General features: G+C 41.1%; 1 protein-coding gene across 2 annotated transcripts in view; it reads right to left on the reverse strand.

The window, feature by feature from the left end:
• The window catches only part of LOC115216749 (cytosolic 10-formyltetrahydrofolate dehydrogenase), a 74,743-nt gene that overhangs the window by 7,611 nt on the left and 48,618 nt on the right, over positions 1–18,514 (reverse strand). For both annotated transcript variants that reach the window (XM_029786303.2, XM_036503720.1), the window contains exons 13-20: positions 16,550–16,614; positions 11,855–12,005; positions 10,409–10,479; positions 8,182–8,287; positions 5,538–5,625; positions 4,161–4,254; positions 1,703–1,802; positions 357–455 (exon numbers count right to left, since the gene is read on the reverse strand). In XM_029786303.2, the coding sequence (XP_029642163.1) occupies positions 357–455; positions 1,703–1,802; positions 4,161–4,254; positions 5,538–5,625; positions 8,182–8,287; positions 10,409–10,479; positions 11,855–12,005; positions 16,550–16,614 (774 nt within the window). The remainder of the gene's footprint in view (positions 1–356; positions 456–1,702; positions 1,803–4,160; positions 4,255–5,537; positions 5,626–8,181; positions 8,288–10,408; positions 10,480–11,854; positions 12,006–16,549; positions 16,615–18,514) is intronic.

The following is an 18,514-nucleotide window of genomic DNA, read 5'->3' on the forward strand; positions in this document are numbered from 1 at the left end:
TATCAGCCGAAGCATGTTAACAACAAACAAGATGAGGACAAATATCCTTCAAATGTAAATAATTCCTCATCTCTTAAATATAGAACTGTATATAAAGAGCTTGTTTCAATTTCCATCCACCAAAATGCATTCCCAAGGTTATGGTCTGTTCACTGTTTTAGTAGAAGACACTTGCCCCACGTACCACATTAATAGATTCAAAATGGTTTACATGTGAGAATACATGTGCCAATGTACATGTGTAGAAAAAGTGTGACTGGGTCTGTGCCATGTAATGTCAGGGAGACCTTATAATTGCAGAAGAAACTCAACACCAGAGTTCTTTCATGCAGAGAACAAACAAAACCAAGACTTACCACACGCTCAACAAATTCGTCATGGATGGATTCTTCAACGAATAACCGTCCAGCTGCGATGCAGTTCTCTCCTTTGTTAAAGAACACGCTGCCACATCCCTGAAAAAAAATGAAAGAATGAAGTCAATTATGTGGTAGAATAACAATAAAACATTTACTTGTTTCAGCCATTGGATTGTGGCCATGCTGGAGCACCACCTTAAAGAGTTTTCAGTCATACAAATTGACCCCAGGACTTATTTTTAAGTGCGGTGCTTATTCTATCAGTTACTTTTGCTGAAACACTAAGTTACTGGGCATATAAACAAACCAACATTGGTTGTCAAATAATGGTGGGGGACAAACACAAAGGGCTTCCTCACAGTTTCCATCTACTAGATCCACTCAAAAGGCATTGGTTGGCCAGGGACTATAGTAAAAGACACTTGCCCGAGGTGTCACACAGTGACCACGTGGTTATAAAGCAAGCTTCTTAACCATGCTGCCAGACCAATTTTTTGTGGTATAATAGAAAATGGAATTAGGGTTGAGTAAGATTCTGGTACTTCTAGAAAGGCTGACTGAAGCAAGAACTGTGATTTGTCATCACATTCCATAGACATTACTATCATAAGGTCAAGTCTGTAAGGGGACCTCTAGGTGGGGAATCAATCTGGTAGAAATACTAGCTGTATAAAGGCGGGGGAGAGCTGGCAGAAATGTTAGTATGCCAGGCGAAATGCTTAGCAGTATTTCGTCTGCCGCTACGTTCTGAGTTCAACTTCCGCTGAGGTTGACTTTGCCTTTCATCTTTTCGGGGCCGATAAATTAAGTACCAGTTACGCACTGGGGTCAATGTAATCAACTTAAACCCATTGTCTGTCCTTGTTTGTCCCCTCTATGTTTAGCCCCTTGTAGGTAGTAAAGAAATAAGAAATAATAGCTGAATTTTCCTCAGTTCTCACCCTACTGCTGTCAAAAAGTGGAATGAATATATTTGAGAATACATTTTCATATAACTCTAAGATGTTGGGATGGCCAGAGCTGTAATGTTTTTACTCAATTATAATTTTGCATGATCATGAGTGACCTAGGGCTAAACACAACAACTGCAGTTGGGATTGAATTTAATGGCCAGTCAATTGATTAATGTGCACAAATTCAGTGAAAAGTAAATTTGCAGAGAGAGAGAGAGGGGGGAAGAAAAAGAAAGAAAAGAGGAAGGAAGGAAAAAAAGAAAGAATGAGATGTAGAAAGAAAAACAAGAAAGCAATGGTTGACCATTCTGGAATGCCAAAGCATTGCCAAAAGAGACAAAAAGATTGAGATCAGAGACAGAAGCGTTTATAAAATCAAACAATATTTACCATTCTGACCGCTTTGTCCATATCACAATCTGCAAATATAATGAGAGGAGATTTGCCACCAAGTTCCAGAGAAACTTTCTTGACATTGCTTTTGGCACAACTGTAAACAATACAAAGAAAATCAATCAACCAATCGTTAGTTGTCTAATTTATTGAAGAGTTTCAAAAGCAAAAATGAATGGAATTCAAAGCAGTGAGGTCATATCAAGGAAATGGTATCATTATCCTCATTTTAACCATTCCATGCTTGCATAAATTGGTTGGAATATATTCAGGGACAGATTTCCTACAGTTGGATGCTCTTTCTGTCACCAACCCTCACCTGTTTCCAAGTGAGGTGATCTTTCCCCATAACCAGACTCGTTTCCATAGAATATTGGAAATGAACGACACTGCTTATATGACAGTGATACTCTTTTACAGCAAGCACACAATGTTAAGACGAGGGGGCACAAACATACACACATGGCCACTTGATGTAGAAGAAATAACAGCCAAATCTTTCTAAAAGCACATCAAACCATCTTAGAAATAGGATTATCCTCCTCTTCCTGATCATCATTTAATGTTTGTATTCATAAAAAGCACCGGGGTTGATGCTACATAAAAAGCAATGGTGCTGGTGCCATGTAAAAAGCACCCAGTACACTCTGTAGAAATGGTTGGCATTAGGAAGGGCCTCTAGCTACAGGAACCATGCAAAAATACACACTGGAACCTGCTGTGGCTCCTGGCCTTACCAGCTCCTGTCAAACTGTTCAACCCATACCAGGATGGAAAAGGGGCGTTAAATGATGATGATGATGATGGATGATTTAGACAGTTTGATAAGAGTCGACCAGGCATAAGCCTGCACCAAACTTCTGTGACTGTTTTGGCAGGATTTTTACAGCTGGATACCCTTCCAAATGCCAACCACTTCACAGTGTAGACTGGGTGCTTTTAAGTGGCACCTGCACTGACAGGGTCACCAGGTAACTGCAAGACAAAAAAAATGTTTTGAGAGGGGAGGGGGCATTGGAGGAGGAGATCTTGTGTCAGATGATAAAAGGTTAGAGAGACAAAGAGAGACAGAAACAGGTGTGATGCTGTAGAGGAGGTACAATATTACCTGGCCAGAGAGTGAGAGATATCAGGAATGAGGATAGAAACAGGTGTATTGCTGCAAAGGAGATACATGGTTACCCAACCTGAGGGAAGAGCAGGAAAAGGAGAGAAAGAGTGGGGGACATCAGGATAGAGATGATGGCAATGTGCCGGGCATACTCACAAGGAATGGGGATCAGAATATAAATGGAATGGTTGAGTAAAGGAAGAGAGAGATATAGATGGTGGCAAGTGCCAGAGCATACCTTTGAAGTTTGAAATGCCATAATATAAGTGGCAGAATATTGTGAAAGAAGCATGATTAAAGAGTAGGGAGGGAAAGTGATTGGTGAAAACCTGAGTATATATATATAGAGAGAGAGAGTGGGGAGGGGCTATGATAGCCATGATACTGAGAAACAGGGCTGTGAGGACAGGATTGGGGAGTGAGAAGTGGGCGTAGGGTATGAAGGAGAAAATGTGAGGAAGAGATGTAGAGTGGGTGAAAAGTTTTCTTGCTACATGTGGGTGGAACACACATGTCGGGGGTTAGTGGATGGCAATGATACAGTGAGACAGGACCAGAGGACAGGATTGGGGAAGTGGAAATGTGAGGAAGTGAAGAGATGTAGATTGGTTTGTTGGGGTAGAGTGTATGAGAAGTTTTCTTGTTAAATGTGGGTGGGACACACAGTGCTTCTAGAACTCAGTTTTGCTGATGTGGGCGGGTCTTCTCCAGAACCTCATATTGCCAGACATCTCAGTCCACTGTCATTTCCTCCATGAAGCTCAACATCTTGAGATCGGTCTTTACCACTTCATCCCATGTCTTCCTAGGTCTCCTTCTTTCACAGGTACCATCCACTTTCAGAGATCAGCACTTCTTTATGCAGCTGTCCTCATTTATACATCTCCCATGTCCAAACCAACATAGTCTTCTCCTTTGCATCCTACATTTGATTCCTCTTATGCCCAACTTTTCTCTCAATACATTTGCACTTTATCATACATGCACACTGATGTTGCACATCCAATGGGGCACACTACCTTCATTTCTCCCCATTCCACACACGTCTTCTGCATTCAGAGCCCATGTCTCACTAGCATGGAGTATAGCTGTTTGCATGCAAACATCATACAGCCTACCTTTCACTCTTTGCTGAACAAAATACCTATCACCTTTCATTTGTCTTTATATCTTGAGTTCAATTTCCGGTGAGGTCAACTTTGCCTTTCATCCTTTTGGGGTCGATAAAATAAATACCAGTTATATACTGAGGTCAATGTAATCGCTTTATCCCCCATCCCTCCAAATTTCAGGCCTTGTGCCTATAGTGGAAAGGAACATTTCAAAACAGTTGTAAACACAAACCTTTCCATGATCGTCTTCCCAATTGGTGTGGATCCGGTGAAACCCAGTTTGCGAACGTCTCCGTGGTCTGAAAGAGCCTGGCCGACTACGGAACCTGTAAAATAAGACAAGACATATTTAGATTCTTTTTCTATTTGTTGCTATGGGAGTTTAACACTTTTGTTGCTACATTCCTGCTGAAATACGAAGCCTTTCATCACCATCATCATCATCGTCACCATTTAGACCACTTTCTGCAGCAAGTTCAAAACAAATCTATTGATATTTTTTTTTATATCTCTCACGCCATTTTGGCCACCCCATTATCATCCCACTTTTCTTCAACACACCCCGCCCCGAATCTTTGCACTGCCCCCAGGGAGGCAATACCACCCACTTTGGGAACCACTGATTTAACAGGATCTGATGGGCCTAAGGACAGGATTGTGCTACAGTGTCTGTTGTGGCAGGGTTTCTATGGCTGGATGCCCTTCCTATCATCAACCCCTTCACAACATGGACTAGGGGCTTTTTTCATAGCACCAGCACAAGTGAGATTACCATACAACTCATAAGACTACTAACCCCGAGAAAAGCAGATTTATGCACGGACACTGGTTCACAGCTGGGGTCCAATATGACCCTTGGAGGAGGTCCATACAAGATTTAGTAATCAAAATTTATTAGGCACAGGAGTGACTGTGTGGTAAGTAGCTTGCTTCCTAACCACATGGTTCTGGGTTCAGTCCCACGGCATGGTACCTTGGCCAAGTGCCTTCTATTATAGCTTCAGGCTGACCAAAATCTTGTGAGTGGATTTGGCAGATGGAAACTGATAGACATATATGTATGTATATATGTGTCTGTGTTTATGCCTTCACCATTGCTTGATAACTAACGTTAGTGTGGTTACGTCCCCATAACTTAGCGGCTCGGCAAAAGAAACCGATAGAATAAGTATTAGGCTTACAAAGAACAAGACCTGGGGGCAATTTATTTGACTAAAAGGTGGTGCTCAAGCATGGCCACAGCCAAATGAGTGACACAAGTAAGTGAGTAATAAAATACTTATACTTCCAAAATACGCAAAATATTCCAAATTTTCTTTATACGATCCCTAATAATATTTAATTATAAAAAAATATAAAGGGGTTTTTTAAATACAGGGATCCAGTAGAGTATAATAGGAATAAAAAGGGGTCCATCAGCAAAAAATGACCAAGGATCAGTGTTCTAGGGGATAAAGAGTTGTAGTAAGAGAAAAGGGGCCAGAGTAGAATAGGTTTCTTGCTGTAGAGGGGCCAATGGTTACTAAACATTTTGGAAGAGTGGTGAGGAATTGGGTGGAGTGAGGTGGAGAGATAAAATTGGAAATTACATATGCAAATTATATCTCACCTGACCCAGGCAGGATGTTGATGACTCCAGGTGGAAATCCAGCCTCAACTGTTAACTCGGCAAACTTCAAGGCAGTGAGTGGTGTTACCTAGGCAACAAATATAAAAATAAATACATATGTTTTTGCATGAATATAAGTGTGGTAATTCTGGTTCCTCCTCACATTTGTAGCACAAAACAAAAATCTCTACAGGTCACTCAACCAGCTAAAAATAACAGCCTCTTCAAATCACATCTTATTATTTTACCAAAAAAAAAAAAAGGGAGGGGGACAAAGAAATATGTTGTTCAAGATATACTGTGCCTGAGGGAGGATTGTATGGTCATAGCTGAAACACCTTTGATCACAGATCTGCTTGATTAGGGCTGAAAGGGGCCACACAACAAATAGTTTCTACAAAAGGTGTAGTAACACACACACACACATATGTACACAAATATACACACTCACACATATACATGTGTGTGCATGTACACATACACACACATAAATATATGTATGTATATTTTCATCCAAAATGGAGATGAGTATCAATATTTCCATGTGGTACACTTGAACAATTGTGAGGATCTCTTTGCATGAAACCATTGGTTGCCATGTTAATCCGCAAATAATATATATATATATATATATATATATATATATCTTGCTGTGCTTGAGATATTATGCCAAGCCAAGTAAAAGCATGGTTGCCTTTGCATACAGGTTTGTCCCCTGCATCCCTCTCCAGCTAAGCATTCCTAATTTTGTGGGGTTGTGGGTGGGTGCTGGTGCCAGATAAAAAGCATCCGTACTGGTGCCATGTAAACGCACCTGTGCTAGTGCTATGTTTAAAGCACCCAGTACGTTCTGTAAAGTGGTTGGCATTAGGAAGAGCATCCAGCCATGGAAACCATGCCAAAGCAGACCAATGGAGCCGGGGCAGGTCTTCAGCCGACCAACTCCTCTCAGACCATTCCACCCATGCCAGCATGGAAAACAGATGTTAGATGATGATAATTGCTTTTATATGGAACTTGGTGGAGGGGCAGGTAAATGATGTGATGACAAGGCTGTTACCACTGCAGTAACACTGGGGCCTGTTATCATAACGGTGACGACACATTTGTAAGTGAAATCTAGCTTTTCCACAATCATATCATCATCATCATTGTTTAACATCCGCTTTCCATGCTAGCATGGGTTGGACAATTTTGACTGATGGCTGCACGAGGCTTCAATCTTGATCTGGCAGGGTTTATACAGCTGGATGTCCTTCCTAATGCCAACCACTCCGAGAGTGTAGTGGGTGCTTTTACGTGCCACCAGCAGATGTAATTACTGAATCAGTCTTAGATGCTAGACTTAACTCATCACTTTGGGGATCTTTAGTGACAGAGTCCACTTGGGCCAGGTACCCACTTCAGGAGACCTCCCCTCCCCCACCCCCAATCTCAGACTTCCTGTACCCTGTTAGTGGGGTGGGCATCCAGTCATAGAAACCCTGCCATAACAGACACTGGAGCACAATCCTGTCCTTAGGCCCATCAGATTCTGTTAAACCAGTGGTTCCCAAAGTGGGCAGTATTGCCTCCTTGGGGGCAGTGCAAAGATTCAGGGCAGGATGCGTTGAAGAAAAGTGGGATGATAATGGGGTGGCCAAAATGGCGTGAGAGATATAAAAAAAAAATCAATACATTTGTTTTGAATTTGCTGCAGAAAGGTGGTCTATATTTGTGGTGGGGAGGATGAGGGAGGCGCTAGGAACGTGGCGTGGGTGCCAAGGGGGATGGGCTGCAGTCCTTCCTGACTTAGAAATATAGAGAAAGAAAAAAAAAAGTTATATATTATGTAAGGTATTTTTTAATTAGTTATGATACGTGAGGCATTCGTTTGTTTAAAATGTAATTGAAAGGAAAAAACAGAAGCAGCCGATTCATTTCTCGCTTAAATAAATGAAATAATATTAGTCATTGAGATAGTGTTGTCTTTTCCTCGCCACATAATCATATCTATTTAGATTTTTCTCTGAGTAATGGACCTCAGCAATTTATTTTCTCATTTGGTATTTTTTGTGTAAAGTAAACGATGGAGATAATGATGAGATACACACACATGCATATATATCTGTGTGTATATATATATATATTTATATACATACAAACACACCTACAAGTAAAGGCTTCTTTTAGTTATCATCTGTCAAATCTACTCGTAGGGTTTTAGTTAGCCCAGGACTGTAGTAGAAGAGTAACATCTAAGGTGCCACCCAATTGAAAGGAGCCCACAGGCACATGTGGCAAGAAATGTGAATATCTTAACCATACAGCTATGTCTGCACCTGCCTAGGTGTGTGTGTGTGTGTGTGTGGTGTGTGTGTGTGTGTGCGCCCTTGTCTAGATATCATGTGAGGGTTGTAAATGAGCATCACTCTCATACAAGGGGTGTTGTTCATTTCTGGTCTTCCAAGAAAAATATGTCTGACCTTGGAGAAATATTAGTTTACTTGAAAACAAGGTGAAGATTGGTGACAGGAAGAGCATCCAACTGTAGAAAATCTGCTGCAAAAAATTTTGTCTGACCCATACAAGCATGGAAAAGTAAACATTAAATGATGATGATGATTATCATTATTATTATTATTAAATAAATGAATCTTTGCACCTGAGCTGGTTTAAGTATGACTGTGTTCCCAGCAGCTAGACAAGCAGCCATCTTCCATGCCAACATCATAAGTGGGTAGTTCCAGGGTACAACAATTCCACAAACCCTTTTAGGGAGAGAAAGTAAAAGAAAGAAAGAAAGAGCTTTTATGCATTCAAATAGTGAAATAAATTTTAATTTTAGAAAAACATTTTAGGTAACAACAAAAAAAGAAGAAAAATTTCATCAGTGAGGAGAAAGGTGAAGAGAGGCAAAGAATGGGAAAGGTGGGCTAATGAGAAAGAGGAGTGGAAATGATAATTAGAATGCGGACACCTCAATGGAAGTGTTAAGGGATTTAGAAAGGTGTTGTGGGGAGAAGTGCACTCGGTTGAAAATGAAAAAAGGGTACCAACCAACTGTTTGTACAGCTTTCTCTCTCTCTGAAGCTGTCACATCTTCAATGGTTTTCTGGTTCAAAGGAGGAGGGTTGTGGGGTGGGAATGGGGTGACTATGGAAGTACCATAACCCTTTAGCATTTAAACCGGTCAAATCCGGCCCAGATATGCCCCTCCTGTTTTAAGTTCAAACTGGCCAGGCTTAACCTCTCATACATACCCTACAATGTTATCCTAAAAATAGACAATAGCATCATCGAAATCTCAAAGCTATGAGATAATACAGGGTTAATTCAAAACAATACGAACGAATAAGCTTTACATTTGGCAGAGGAATTTGAACGCTAAAGGGTTAAACAATATGCTAAAGAATGGTATTACACTAGCAAGTCATATTCATTTGTAGTGACATCTGTATTCATTTGAGGGGGGGCGTGTGTGCACATGCACATCGTGTGTCTGTACACAACTGGGTCCTGTGTCCAATTTATCCCTATGGCGAGAATGGATGAAGATAGTTGTGTGAAAAAGTGCCACACCCTAGCGGTTGAGGGAACCTGTGGAAGAGGCAAACCCAGGAAAACCTGGGACGAGGTGGTGAAGCACGACCTTCGAACTTTAGGTCTCACTGAGGAAATGACTAGAGACCGAGACCTCTGGAAGTGTGCTGTGCGCGAGAAGACCCGGCAGGTCAAGTGAGTCCACAACCCGTGGCCTTCTACATGGGATGGAGCCAGCCTACGTATGCATACCTTCCCTTCTTGGGACACAAAACTCTACTTGTGAAGACGTGTTGAGGCAAGTGAGGATCAGAATCGAAATCGATCAATGGAAATTGCGGATGTGCTACCAGTGCCGGTGGCATGTCGAAACTCTGCTTGTGAAGACCCATTGAGGCAAGTGAGGATCAGAATCGAAATCGATCAATGGAAATTGCAGATGTGTTACCAGTGCCGGTGGCATGTAAGAGAACTTTCCGTTTCGCGACCGTTGCCAGCACCGCCCCGTTTCGTGTCCGTTGCCAGCCTCGCCTGGCCCTCGTGCCGGTGGCACATAAAAAGCACCATCCGTTCGTGGCCGTTTGCCAGCTCTGTCTGGCACCAGTGCGGGTGGCACGTAAAAAGCACCCACTACACTCACGGAGTGGTTGGCGTTAGGAAGGGCATCCAGCCGTAGAAACACTGCCAGATTTGACTGGGCCTGATGAAGCCTTCTGGCTTCACAGACCCCAGTAGAACCGTCCAACCCATGCTAGCATGGAAAACGGACGCTAAATGATGATGAAGCCTTTCCCACTATCTCATCTTCCTACTATTTATCCCTTCATCACTCTTCTAACTACTGCATTATTTTGCTGCTGTAATTAAATGAGAGCAGGACTACATATTTCATCTCCTTTCTATGCCACCAGTTACCTCTCCCTCTCCTTGGAACCACTTCCATCTGACATCTGTCCCACATTCTCAATATCATCCTTCCCCACTCTTGTTTCACATTGATCACCCTTTCTTGTACCCCCAGATACCTCTCCCTCTCCTTGGAACCACTTCCATCTGACATCCATCCCACATTCTCAATATCATCCGTCCCACACTTGTTTCACATTGATCACCCTTTCCTGTAACCAGATACCTCTCCCTCTCCTTGGAACCACTTCCATCTGACATTCATCCCACATTCTCAATATCATCTCACCCCACTCTTGATAGGCTTTAATCCAAGAGATTCCTTAATCCAGGAGAAAGCTAAAGAAAGGTTTAGTCTTGACCTGATAATTTTAGACATGACCTGACCTCTTTAGATGTGACCTGGTCTCTTTAGATTAGTAATTAACACAAGAATTACTTACCCAATAGGTTCCCTTTTTGTGTAGGTGAGATTTTTATTTGGCCGTGCATTGTTTATAGGAATGGTCTTGCCCTGAAACAGAGATACAAATGTTTCCAAAAGAATTTAATGGAAATTCCAGTCAGTTATTCTGTTATTCCAGGAATAATGTTTATTATATGCTTTCATATACAGAACAGCAATTATTCAATATCAATTCATTTTTAAGATTAATTTTATTGGCTTAAAGAGAAAAGAGATGGAAGTTGTGACATTCATGGTCCTCCCATGGACATTATTAAGATATATGAAACAATAATAATTCCTAATTTATTTTGTGGGGAGGTGGAGGTAGGTTTCGTTGTAGGCAAAGACACACAACCGATACCCCTCGCATCTTCCTTAGTTCATTTGATTTTCAATAGGTACCATGGGGTGGTAAAGAATTTACCACAAAAAGGAACTGGAATAATGAGTGAGTGTATGGCTGAATCCATCCCCAGTTACCATTTTGACTTCTAGATGGTTCAGCTTCAAGAGGCTGGCATATTCTAAATATTCTACTCAAAGACAAAGTCTTTAACAATGCTTCTCTTTTGAACCAAATGGCACACACCTCATATTCAGAAATGATTCTTTGCAATCCCTCAACCAGCTAGAAATAACAGTCAAATCTCCTTTAAATCACACTCTCTCCCTTATTCATTCTAAAATAGAAAAGGGAGCCTGTAAGTCTAAGAGATTAATGACAATCTTACTTAGAACTAGAAAATAATGATTGAGGATTGACAGGACAATGCTTAAATACATGAATATTAAAGCATTGTAAAAGAAAAACTTGGTCACCTCACTAGGGCTGGTGCCATGAGAAAAGTGCCCAGTATATTTTGTAAAGTGGTTGGCATTGGAGAGGGCACCCAACTGTTGATGTCCTGCCAAAGCAGACACTGGGGCCCAATGCAGTCTTTTGGCTTGTTGGATTCTGTCAAACTGTCCATCTTGTGCCAACATGGAAGATGGGCATTAAATGATGGTGATGATAATGATGATAATAATCATCATTATCATCATTTAATATCCACTTTCCATGCTAGCATGGGTTGGACGATTTGACTGAGGTCTGGCAAACCAGATGGCTGTACCAGGCTCCAATCTGATCTGGAAGAGTTTCTACAGCTGGATGCCCTTCTTAACACCAACCACTCCAAGAGTATAGTGGGTGCTTTTACATGCCACCGGCATGAGGGCCAGTCAGGCGGTACTGGCAATGGTCATGCTCAAATGGTGTTTTTTACAAGCCACCTGCACAGAAGCCAGTCCAGCGGCACTGGCAATGACCTCACTCGAAGGATATATCTAATAAAAAAAAAAGATGGAATGGTCCTGTCTTGGATCATAGGTTTCCTTAAAGAGGACTGGCCTGGGGTTAAACAACAATAACAGAAATTTTAAAAAGTGTGTTACCCACCTGGATCTTGTCACACCAACCAGCAAAATACCTGAAGGTATCTATAGACATACCAATGTGGGTCTTTAGCGCAAGGGTGTAGACTGCTCCAGCATCAATACTCTCGATTGTAGCAAGTTCTTCACGATGTTTATCCATCAGATCAGCCAACCTGAAAACACAGAAGACTGTGCAGTTCAGTTTCCATTTTCTAAACAGACACACAGTCGAGTACATCTCCCTCGTCTAAGATGGTGCTGCTGTTACACATACAGACCTCCTAGAGCAGTGCTACTCAAAGTGATGGTCCATGGACCAGTGCCGGTCCAAAAGCCATCAGCTGCCAGTATGCAGAGTTTCCAGAAAAGAAAGAAACATTATAAAATGCTTATAAAATGTTTATGTTATATTGTATTATTTGTTTATAAAATAAGTATAAGATAAAAGAAAATTGTCAGCTTTTATTATAACTGTTATATATGTTGTTTCCAGTATAAATTAATATTACTTAGAAATATTACCGGTCCCTGGCACATTGGGGGAAAAAACTGCCAGTACACCAGATCAGATAGTTTGAGAAGCACTGTTCTAGAGTATCTCACTCAATGGTTACTCAGTGGATTGGCAAGAAGTCCCTTGCAAACATACTCCAACATTTTCTCCAAAGGCATACTGTGTCCTCTCTCAGGTCAACTTTGCCTTTCATCTTTTTGGGGTTGATAAATTAAGTACTAGTGAAACACTGGGGTCAATGTAATCGACTGGTCCCCTCACCCAAAATTTCGGGCTTTGTGCATTTAGTAGAAAGGATTATTTTTATTTGCTTTTTACTTGCTGGGTTTGGAGAAAGGGACAGGGTCCATGGTCTTTGTAGACCCTCCTTCAATGGTGGGACTGATGCCATTAATTTACCTCTCAAGTCAACACTGGTGGGAAAGATATATATTAAGTGTGTCTACAATAACTTATTAATAGTTTAAAACATTCCAAGTATATTAAATATATTAAAATTTAACTACGGTTTATAATATTTCAAGTGTTAAATAGATCTTGGGGACATGAGAAAACTTCCTCTGTGTGTGTGCGTGTGTGTGTTGATAGGCAGATAAGTTACTTTCCTTCTTTTTTTATTTGTTAAGGAACTCACATATTTATGAACTTTCCTTTGTCACCCAGCTCTGCCAGGGAGACTTTTTTCTCTACTATTAATTCATATCTAGAGCCTACAGGGCCCTAGTAAAAGAAGGCAGGCCCTGTTTCTCTATCAAATTTTGCTGTCTTTTTTTGCTCTTTTACTTGTTTCAGTCATTTGACTGTAGCCATGCTGGAGCACCGCCTTTAGTCGAGCAGATCGACCCCAGGACTTATTCTTTGTAAGCCTAGTACTTATTCTATTGGTCTCTTTTGCCGAAACACTAAGTTACAGCAATGTAAACACACCAGCATCAGTTGTCAAGTGATGTTGGGGGGACAAACACAAACACACAAACATATACACACACACACATATATATATATACACATATATACGACGGGCTTCTTTCAGTTTCCATCTACCAAATCCACTTACAAGGCTTTGGTCAGCCAGAGGCTATAGTAGAAGACACTTGCCCAAGGTGCCATGCAGTGGGACTGAACCCGGAACCATGTGGTTTGTAAGCAAGCTACTTACCACACAGCCACTCCTACGCCTATTTACTTTGTTTGGCAAATATGTGTGTGTGTGCGTGCGTGTGTGCATATACCATTGCTTTTGTTTATGTCATACAAATATCATAACTGCTTGTACTTCAAGGTATAACTTTTTGTTTTATCATATTTTTCCTGTTTGTAATTTTTCCTTCAAATCTATTCACACCCACACTGCCATCACCATTACTTTCATTTTACATCTGTTTTCCATGCTGGCATGGGTTAGACGAGCCATCAAGTTAGAGTCAACACATATTCAAGGGTAATGTTCACCTAAACAGGTCAGAGGATCACATCTTGTTCATGTGCTTCATTTCTGACTTGGTTTCTACAGCTGGATGACCTTTCTAACAACAGCCACTTTATATTTGTGTGTTGGGTGTCTTTATGTGTCACCAGCACTACAGAGGAGTCATGTTTTAGGACAAAATTAGAGGATCGTTACAAAGTGCATTGCAGGTGTTTTTTCAGGATACTAACACTACAGAGATAGCAAAAGCCTTGACACAAGGAATCTCATGACCCCAACATCTTAGCTCGTTAATCAGCCTTTCAAAAAAAAGTGAAAGGCATGAAGGATAGTGATAAGAGATGTTATATATGAGGAGTTGCCAAAAACTTGCTGGCTTTTGGTAAAAAAAAAATACAAGAGGATCAGTTAATTATGATTTTATTCAATGTATTCCCCTCTCAGATTCACACACTTATTGCAGTGGTCCTTTGGCTTTTCTAAGCCCTGTAAAAGAACTTAGAAGGTTGGGCCTCCAGCCTGGCATTTCATGATACCCTTAAGGCCAGGAACTTTTCAGCACCCCCTCATATATCATCACCATCAACATTTAGGGTCTGTTTTCCATGCTGGCATTGGCTGGGCGGCTTGACAGGAACTAGTAAGGCTGTCAGCCACACCAAGTTTTACAGTCTGTTTTGGTTTGGTTTTTACAGCTGGATGCCCTTCCTAATGCCAACCATTTTTACAGAGTGTACTGGGTGCTTTTTACATGGTACCAGTACCATATCTTTATATTAGTTACAAGATTCATTAGAATCTAGAAGCATCAACACCAAGGGGACCAGAACAAGCTAGGTGCCATAACATAGGGTTCACACTAAGGTAAAATAATCATGGGGTATCAAGTTAGTAGCATACCACAGATATGTAGAGACTGAATCCAATATCAACTGTAGATTTGATTCCAGGTTGCTTCCAGATGTGGTATAGACACACAAAAAGCATTTGTATTTTTTAGATATATATATCTGAGCGTGATCATTGCCAGGGCTACAGATTGGCTCCCATGCCAGTGACACATGAAAAGTACCATTTGAGCATGATCATTGCCAGTGTTGCCTTACCGGCACATGTGCCAGTGGCACATGAAAAACAACATTTGAGCATGATCGTTGCCAGTGGCGCCAGACTGGCTCCTGTGCAGGTAGCACATAAAAACACCTTTTGAGCGTGGTTGCTGCCAGAACCGCCTGACTGGCCGAGTTGGCATTAGGAAGGGCAACAAGCTGTAGAAACTTTGCCAGATCAGATTGGAGTTTGGTGCAGCCTCTGGCTTGCTAGTCATCAGTCAAGCCGTCCAACCCATGCCAGCATGGAAAGTGGATGTTAAATGATAATGATGATGATGATATATATATATATATATATATATATATATATATATATATATAATGATGACATAGTAAATGAAATATATGAATACATGGATGATGCATCTTGTTGATACACTAGAACCTTTAACTAAGACCAATCCATAAACTCCTGACTACCAAGGGTACACGCCCTCTCCTAACTGCTGTTCTCTTATCTACAGACCCATACTTACGGGCAGTTATGCCTAACCAGTCTTGTTACAATCACCAACTCTTTGATGAATTCAATGGAAGAGAGCCCTTCCCCTTGCATCCTCACTTGAGAAAGTTGATGAGGGTTTCACTGAGGAGAAGAGTATCTGTCTTGAAACCTTTCAGCCTCTTTTGTGCCCATGAGAATAGTTAAGGACCAAAATGTAAAAACATCATCTGGTCGCATCCTGTCACAAGGAACATATTATGCTGATGGCAAAAATGTTTTATTGATCCACTTCACCTGGAAATAAGTATTACATACAGCAACAAGGGCATCATACAGTTGAGGTTTCATTACAATTCTGATTTCAATGACTCACAGAAAGTGGGGCCTTCCTATTAGAGTATCCTTATTAAAATGCCCTCATAGGAAGGTTCCAGTTTTCTAATAATTTTACTGAACACATGAAAGTGGACAAGATATCTCTTATATTCTTTTACTTGTTTCAGTCATTTGACTGTGGCCATGCTGGAGCATCGTCTTTAGTCAAACAAATCCTTGTCTGGTACTGGATCAATCCCAAAAATCTAATCAGTTTGTACCAGTCATGAGGCCAAACATAGCTGAAAGTTTCATCTGGATCCATCCAGCTGTTCTTGAGATATCTATCAGTCTCTTTTGCCGAACTGCTAAGTCACAGGGGATATAAACACACCAACATCGGTTGTCAAGCAATGATGGGTGAGGCAACAAACACAGGCACGCAGATACATACACACACACACACACACACACATACACACACACATGCACACACACACACACACACACAAATATATATACACAAACACACATATATATATATTATATACATGATGGGCTTCTTTCAGTTTCCATCTACCAAATCCACTCACAAGGCTTTGGTCAGCCCAAGGCTATAGTAGAAGACACTTGCCCAAGGTGCCATGCAGTGGGACTGAACCTGGAACCATGTGGTTGGGAAGCAAGCTTTTTACCACACAGCCACTCTTGCACCTATAATAAACTTTCTTTCATCGGTTCCAGCTAGTCTGGTCATGGCCATACTGGAGCACTTTCATTCATAAAAAATATTACCAAGCATAGACATGAACCAAAATACCTGATATTAAACTCTTGCAATCTACTGAATGAGCTGAAAAATGCGAGTCGAAGAATTTAATGAAAGACATCTGATTACTCACCTGTACATTAAGCCACCTCTGTCACGAGCGTTCATCCTTCCCCATTCTCCATTCTCAAAAGCTTCCTAAAAATGAAAAATAAAAAATGTTTTAAACTAAAAGATATTATGAACTGCAGTCTCTAATTGCTTTTGTTAATTATCATCTTCATTATCAACATTAAAGCTGATTATTATCATTTTTACCTCCGCTTTAGTGAAGGCGGAGGTATTGTTTTCAGCCACGTTTGTTTGTCTGTGGACAAGATATATCAAGAACTGCTGGATGGATTCGAATAAAATTTTCAGGGATGTTTGGCCTCATGACTGGTACAATCTGATTAGATTTTCGGATTGATCCCGTACTGGACAAGGATTCTGGATTGTTTTTCCTGTTTTTTTATTTTTTTAGAGTGGTCGGGTTCATTTTTAGTATTCTTGTTTGTGAGAGCAGTCGAGTTTATTTCAGATATTCTCATTTTAAAACATCATCTCCGGCTAATCATTGAGAGGGTGTTGGTGTTATTATTGTTCAGGTTGCATGCTGGTAAAATTGTTAGCAGAATGGGTGAAATGCTTAGCAGCATTTCATCCGTCTTCACATTTTGAGTTCAATCCCACCAAGATCAACTTTGCATTTCATACTTTCAGGGTCAATAAAGTAAGTACCAGTTGAGTACAAGGGGTCGATGTGATTGACTTATCCCCCCCCAATTGCTGGCATTGTGCCAAAATCTGAAATCAGTGTCATCGTTGTTGATATTGCTATTGTTGTGAGGGCACATGGCCTAGTGGTTAGGGTGTTGCACTCATGATTACGAGATCGTGGTTTCAATTCCTAGACCAGGGGGTGCATTGTGTTCCTGAGCAAAACACTCCATCTCATGTTGCTCTGCAATCACTTCGACACCTGACGCATGGCATACCTGTGCACCTGTTTAAACAACATTGATTTGATGGAGAGAGTGAGTTAATGTGCGGCACGAACATTTGATCCCTATAAACAAATCATTTGTGCAGGTCATTCGACAAAAGCTGGACACTCATACATCGTCTTCGACGGGACAGTCCGTCATTGTTGTTGCTATTAAGGCAGTCAGTTGACAGAATTGGTAGCACATTAAGTGAAATGCTTAGTGTTATAATCTTACAATGTCTTCCTGATGTAAATGTCTTCTCTTGATGTAAATAAATTACTCACTTCTATTACGGGTGTTTACTGTTGATTAAATAATATTTTAAATTGACTGTTGGGCCTCACAGAAGCAAGATGGCTGAGTTCCTATCAAGCATTGGCCCCATGGGAGCAAAGTGGCTGAGTTCCTTTCAAGTGTTGGGTCTCATGGAGGCAATGACCAAAACCTCCGGCATTATGTCGTGTTTGAGAAGAAGAGCCATCATGCTGAGCAAAATCGCAATCATGGCAGAGACTAGTGTCACACAAATGGCACCCATGCCAGTGGCACATAAAAACACCCATTACACTCTCAAAGTGATTGGCGTTAGGAAGGGCAGCATCCAACCATAGAAAACCATGTCAAATCAGACAGGAGCCTGGTGCAGCTTTCCAGTGTGCCAGCCCAGTCAAACCGTCCAACCCATGCCAGCATGGACAACGGACATTGAATGATGATGATGATGATGATGAAGGTGGTGAGCTGGCACAATACTTAGTGGTATTTCGTCCATCTTTACATTCTGAGTTCAAATTCTGCTGAGGTCGACTTTGCCTTTATTTTTTTTTTTTGGTCAATAAAATATGTACCAGTTGAACACTGGGCTCAATGTAGTCGACTTATCTCCCTCCCCCCAAAATTTCTGGCCTTGTGCCAAAATTTGAAACCAATAACGAAATACTGTGACCTATATGTTTATTCTGAATATATTCTAGCATAAAGGCGGCGAGCTGACAGAAGCGTTAGGACGCCGGGCGAAATACTGCTAAGCATTTCACCTAACACTACGTTCTGAGTTCAAATTCTGCTGA

The sequence above is a fragment of the Octopus sinensis genome, linkage group LG1, assembly GCF_006345805.1.
Source record: "Octopus sinensis linkage group LG1, ASM634580v1, whole genome shotgun sequence".
Taxonomy (NCBI): Eukaryota; Metazoa; Mollusca; class Cephalopoda; order Octopoda; family Octopodidae; genus Octopus; species Octopus sinensis.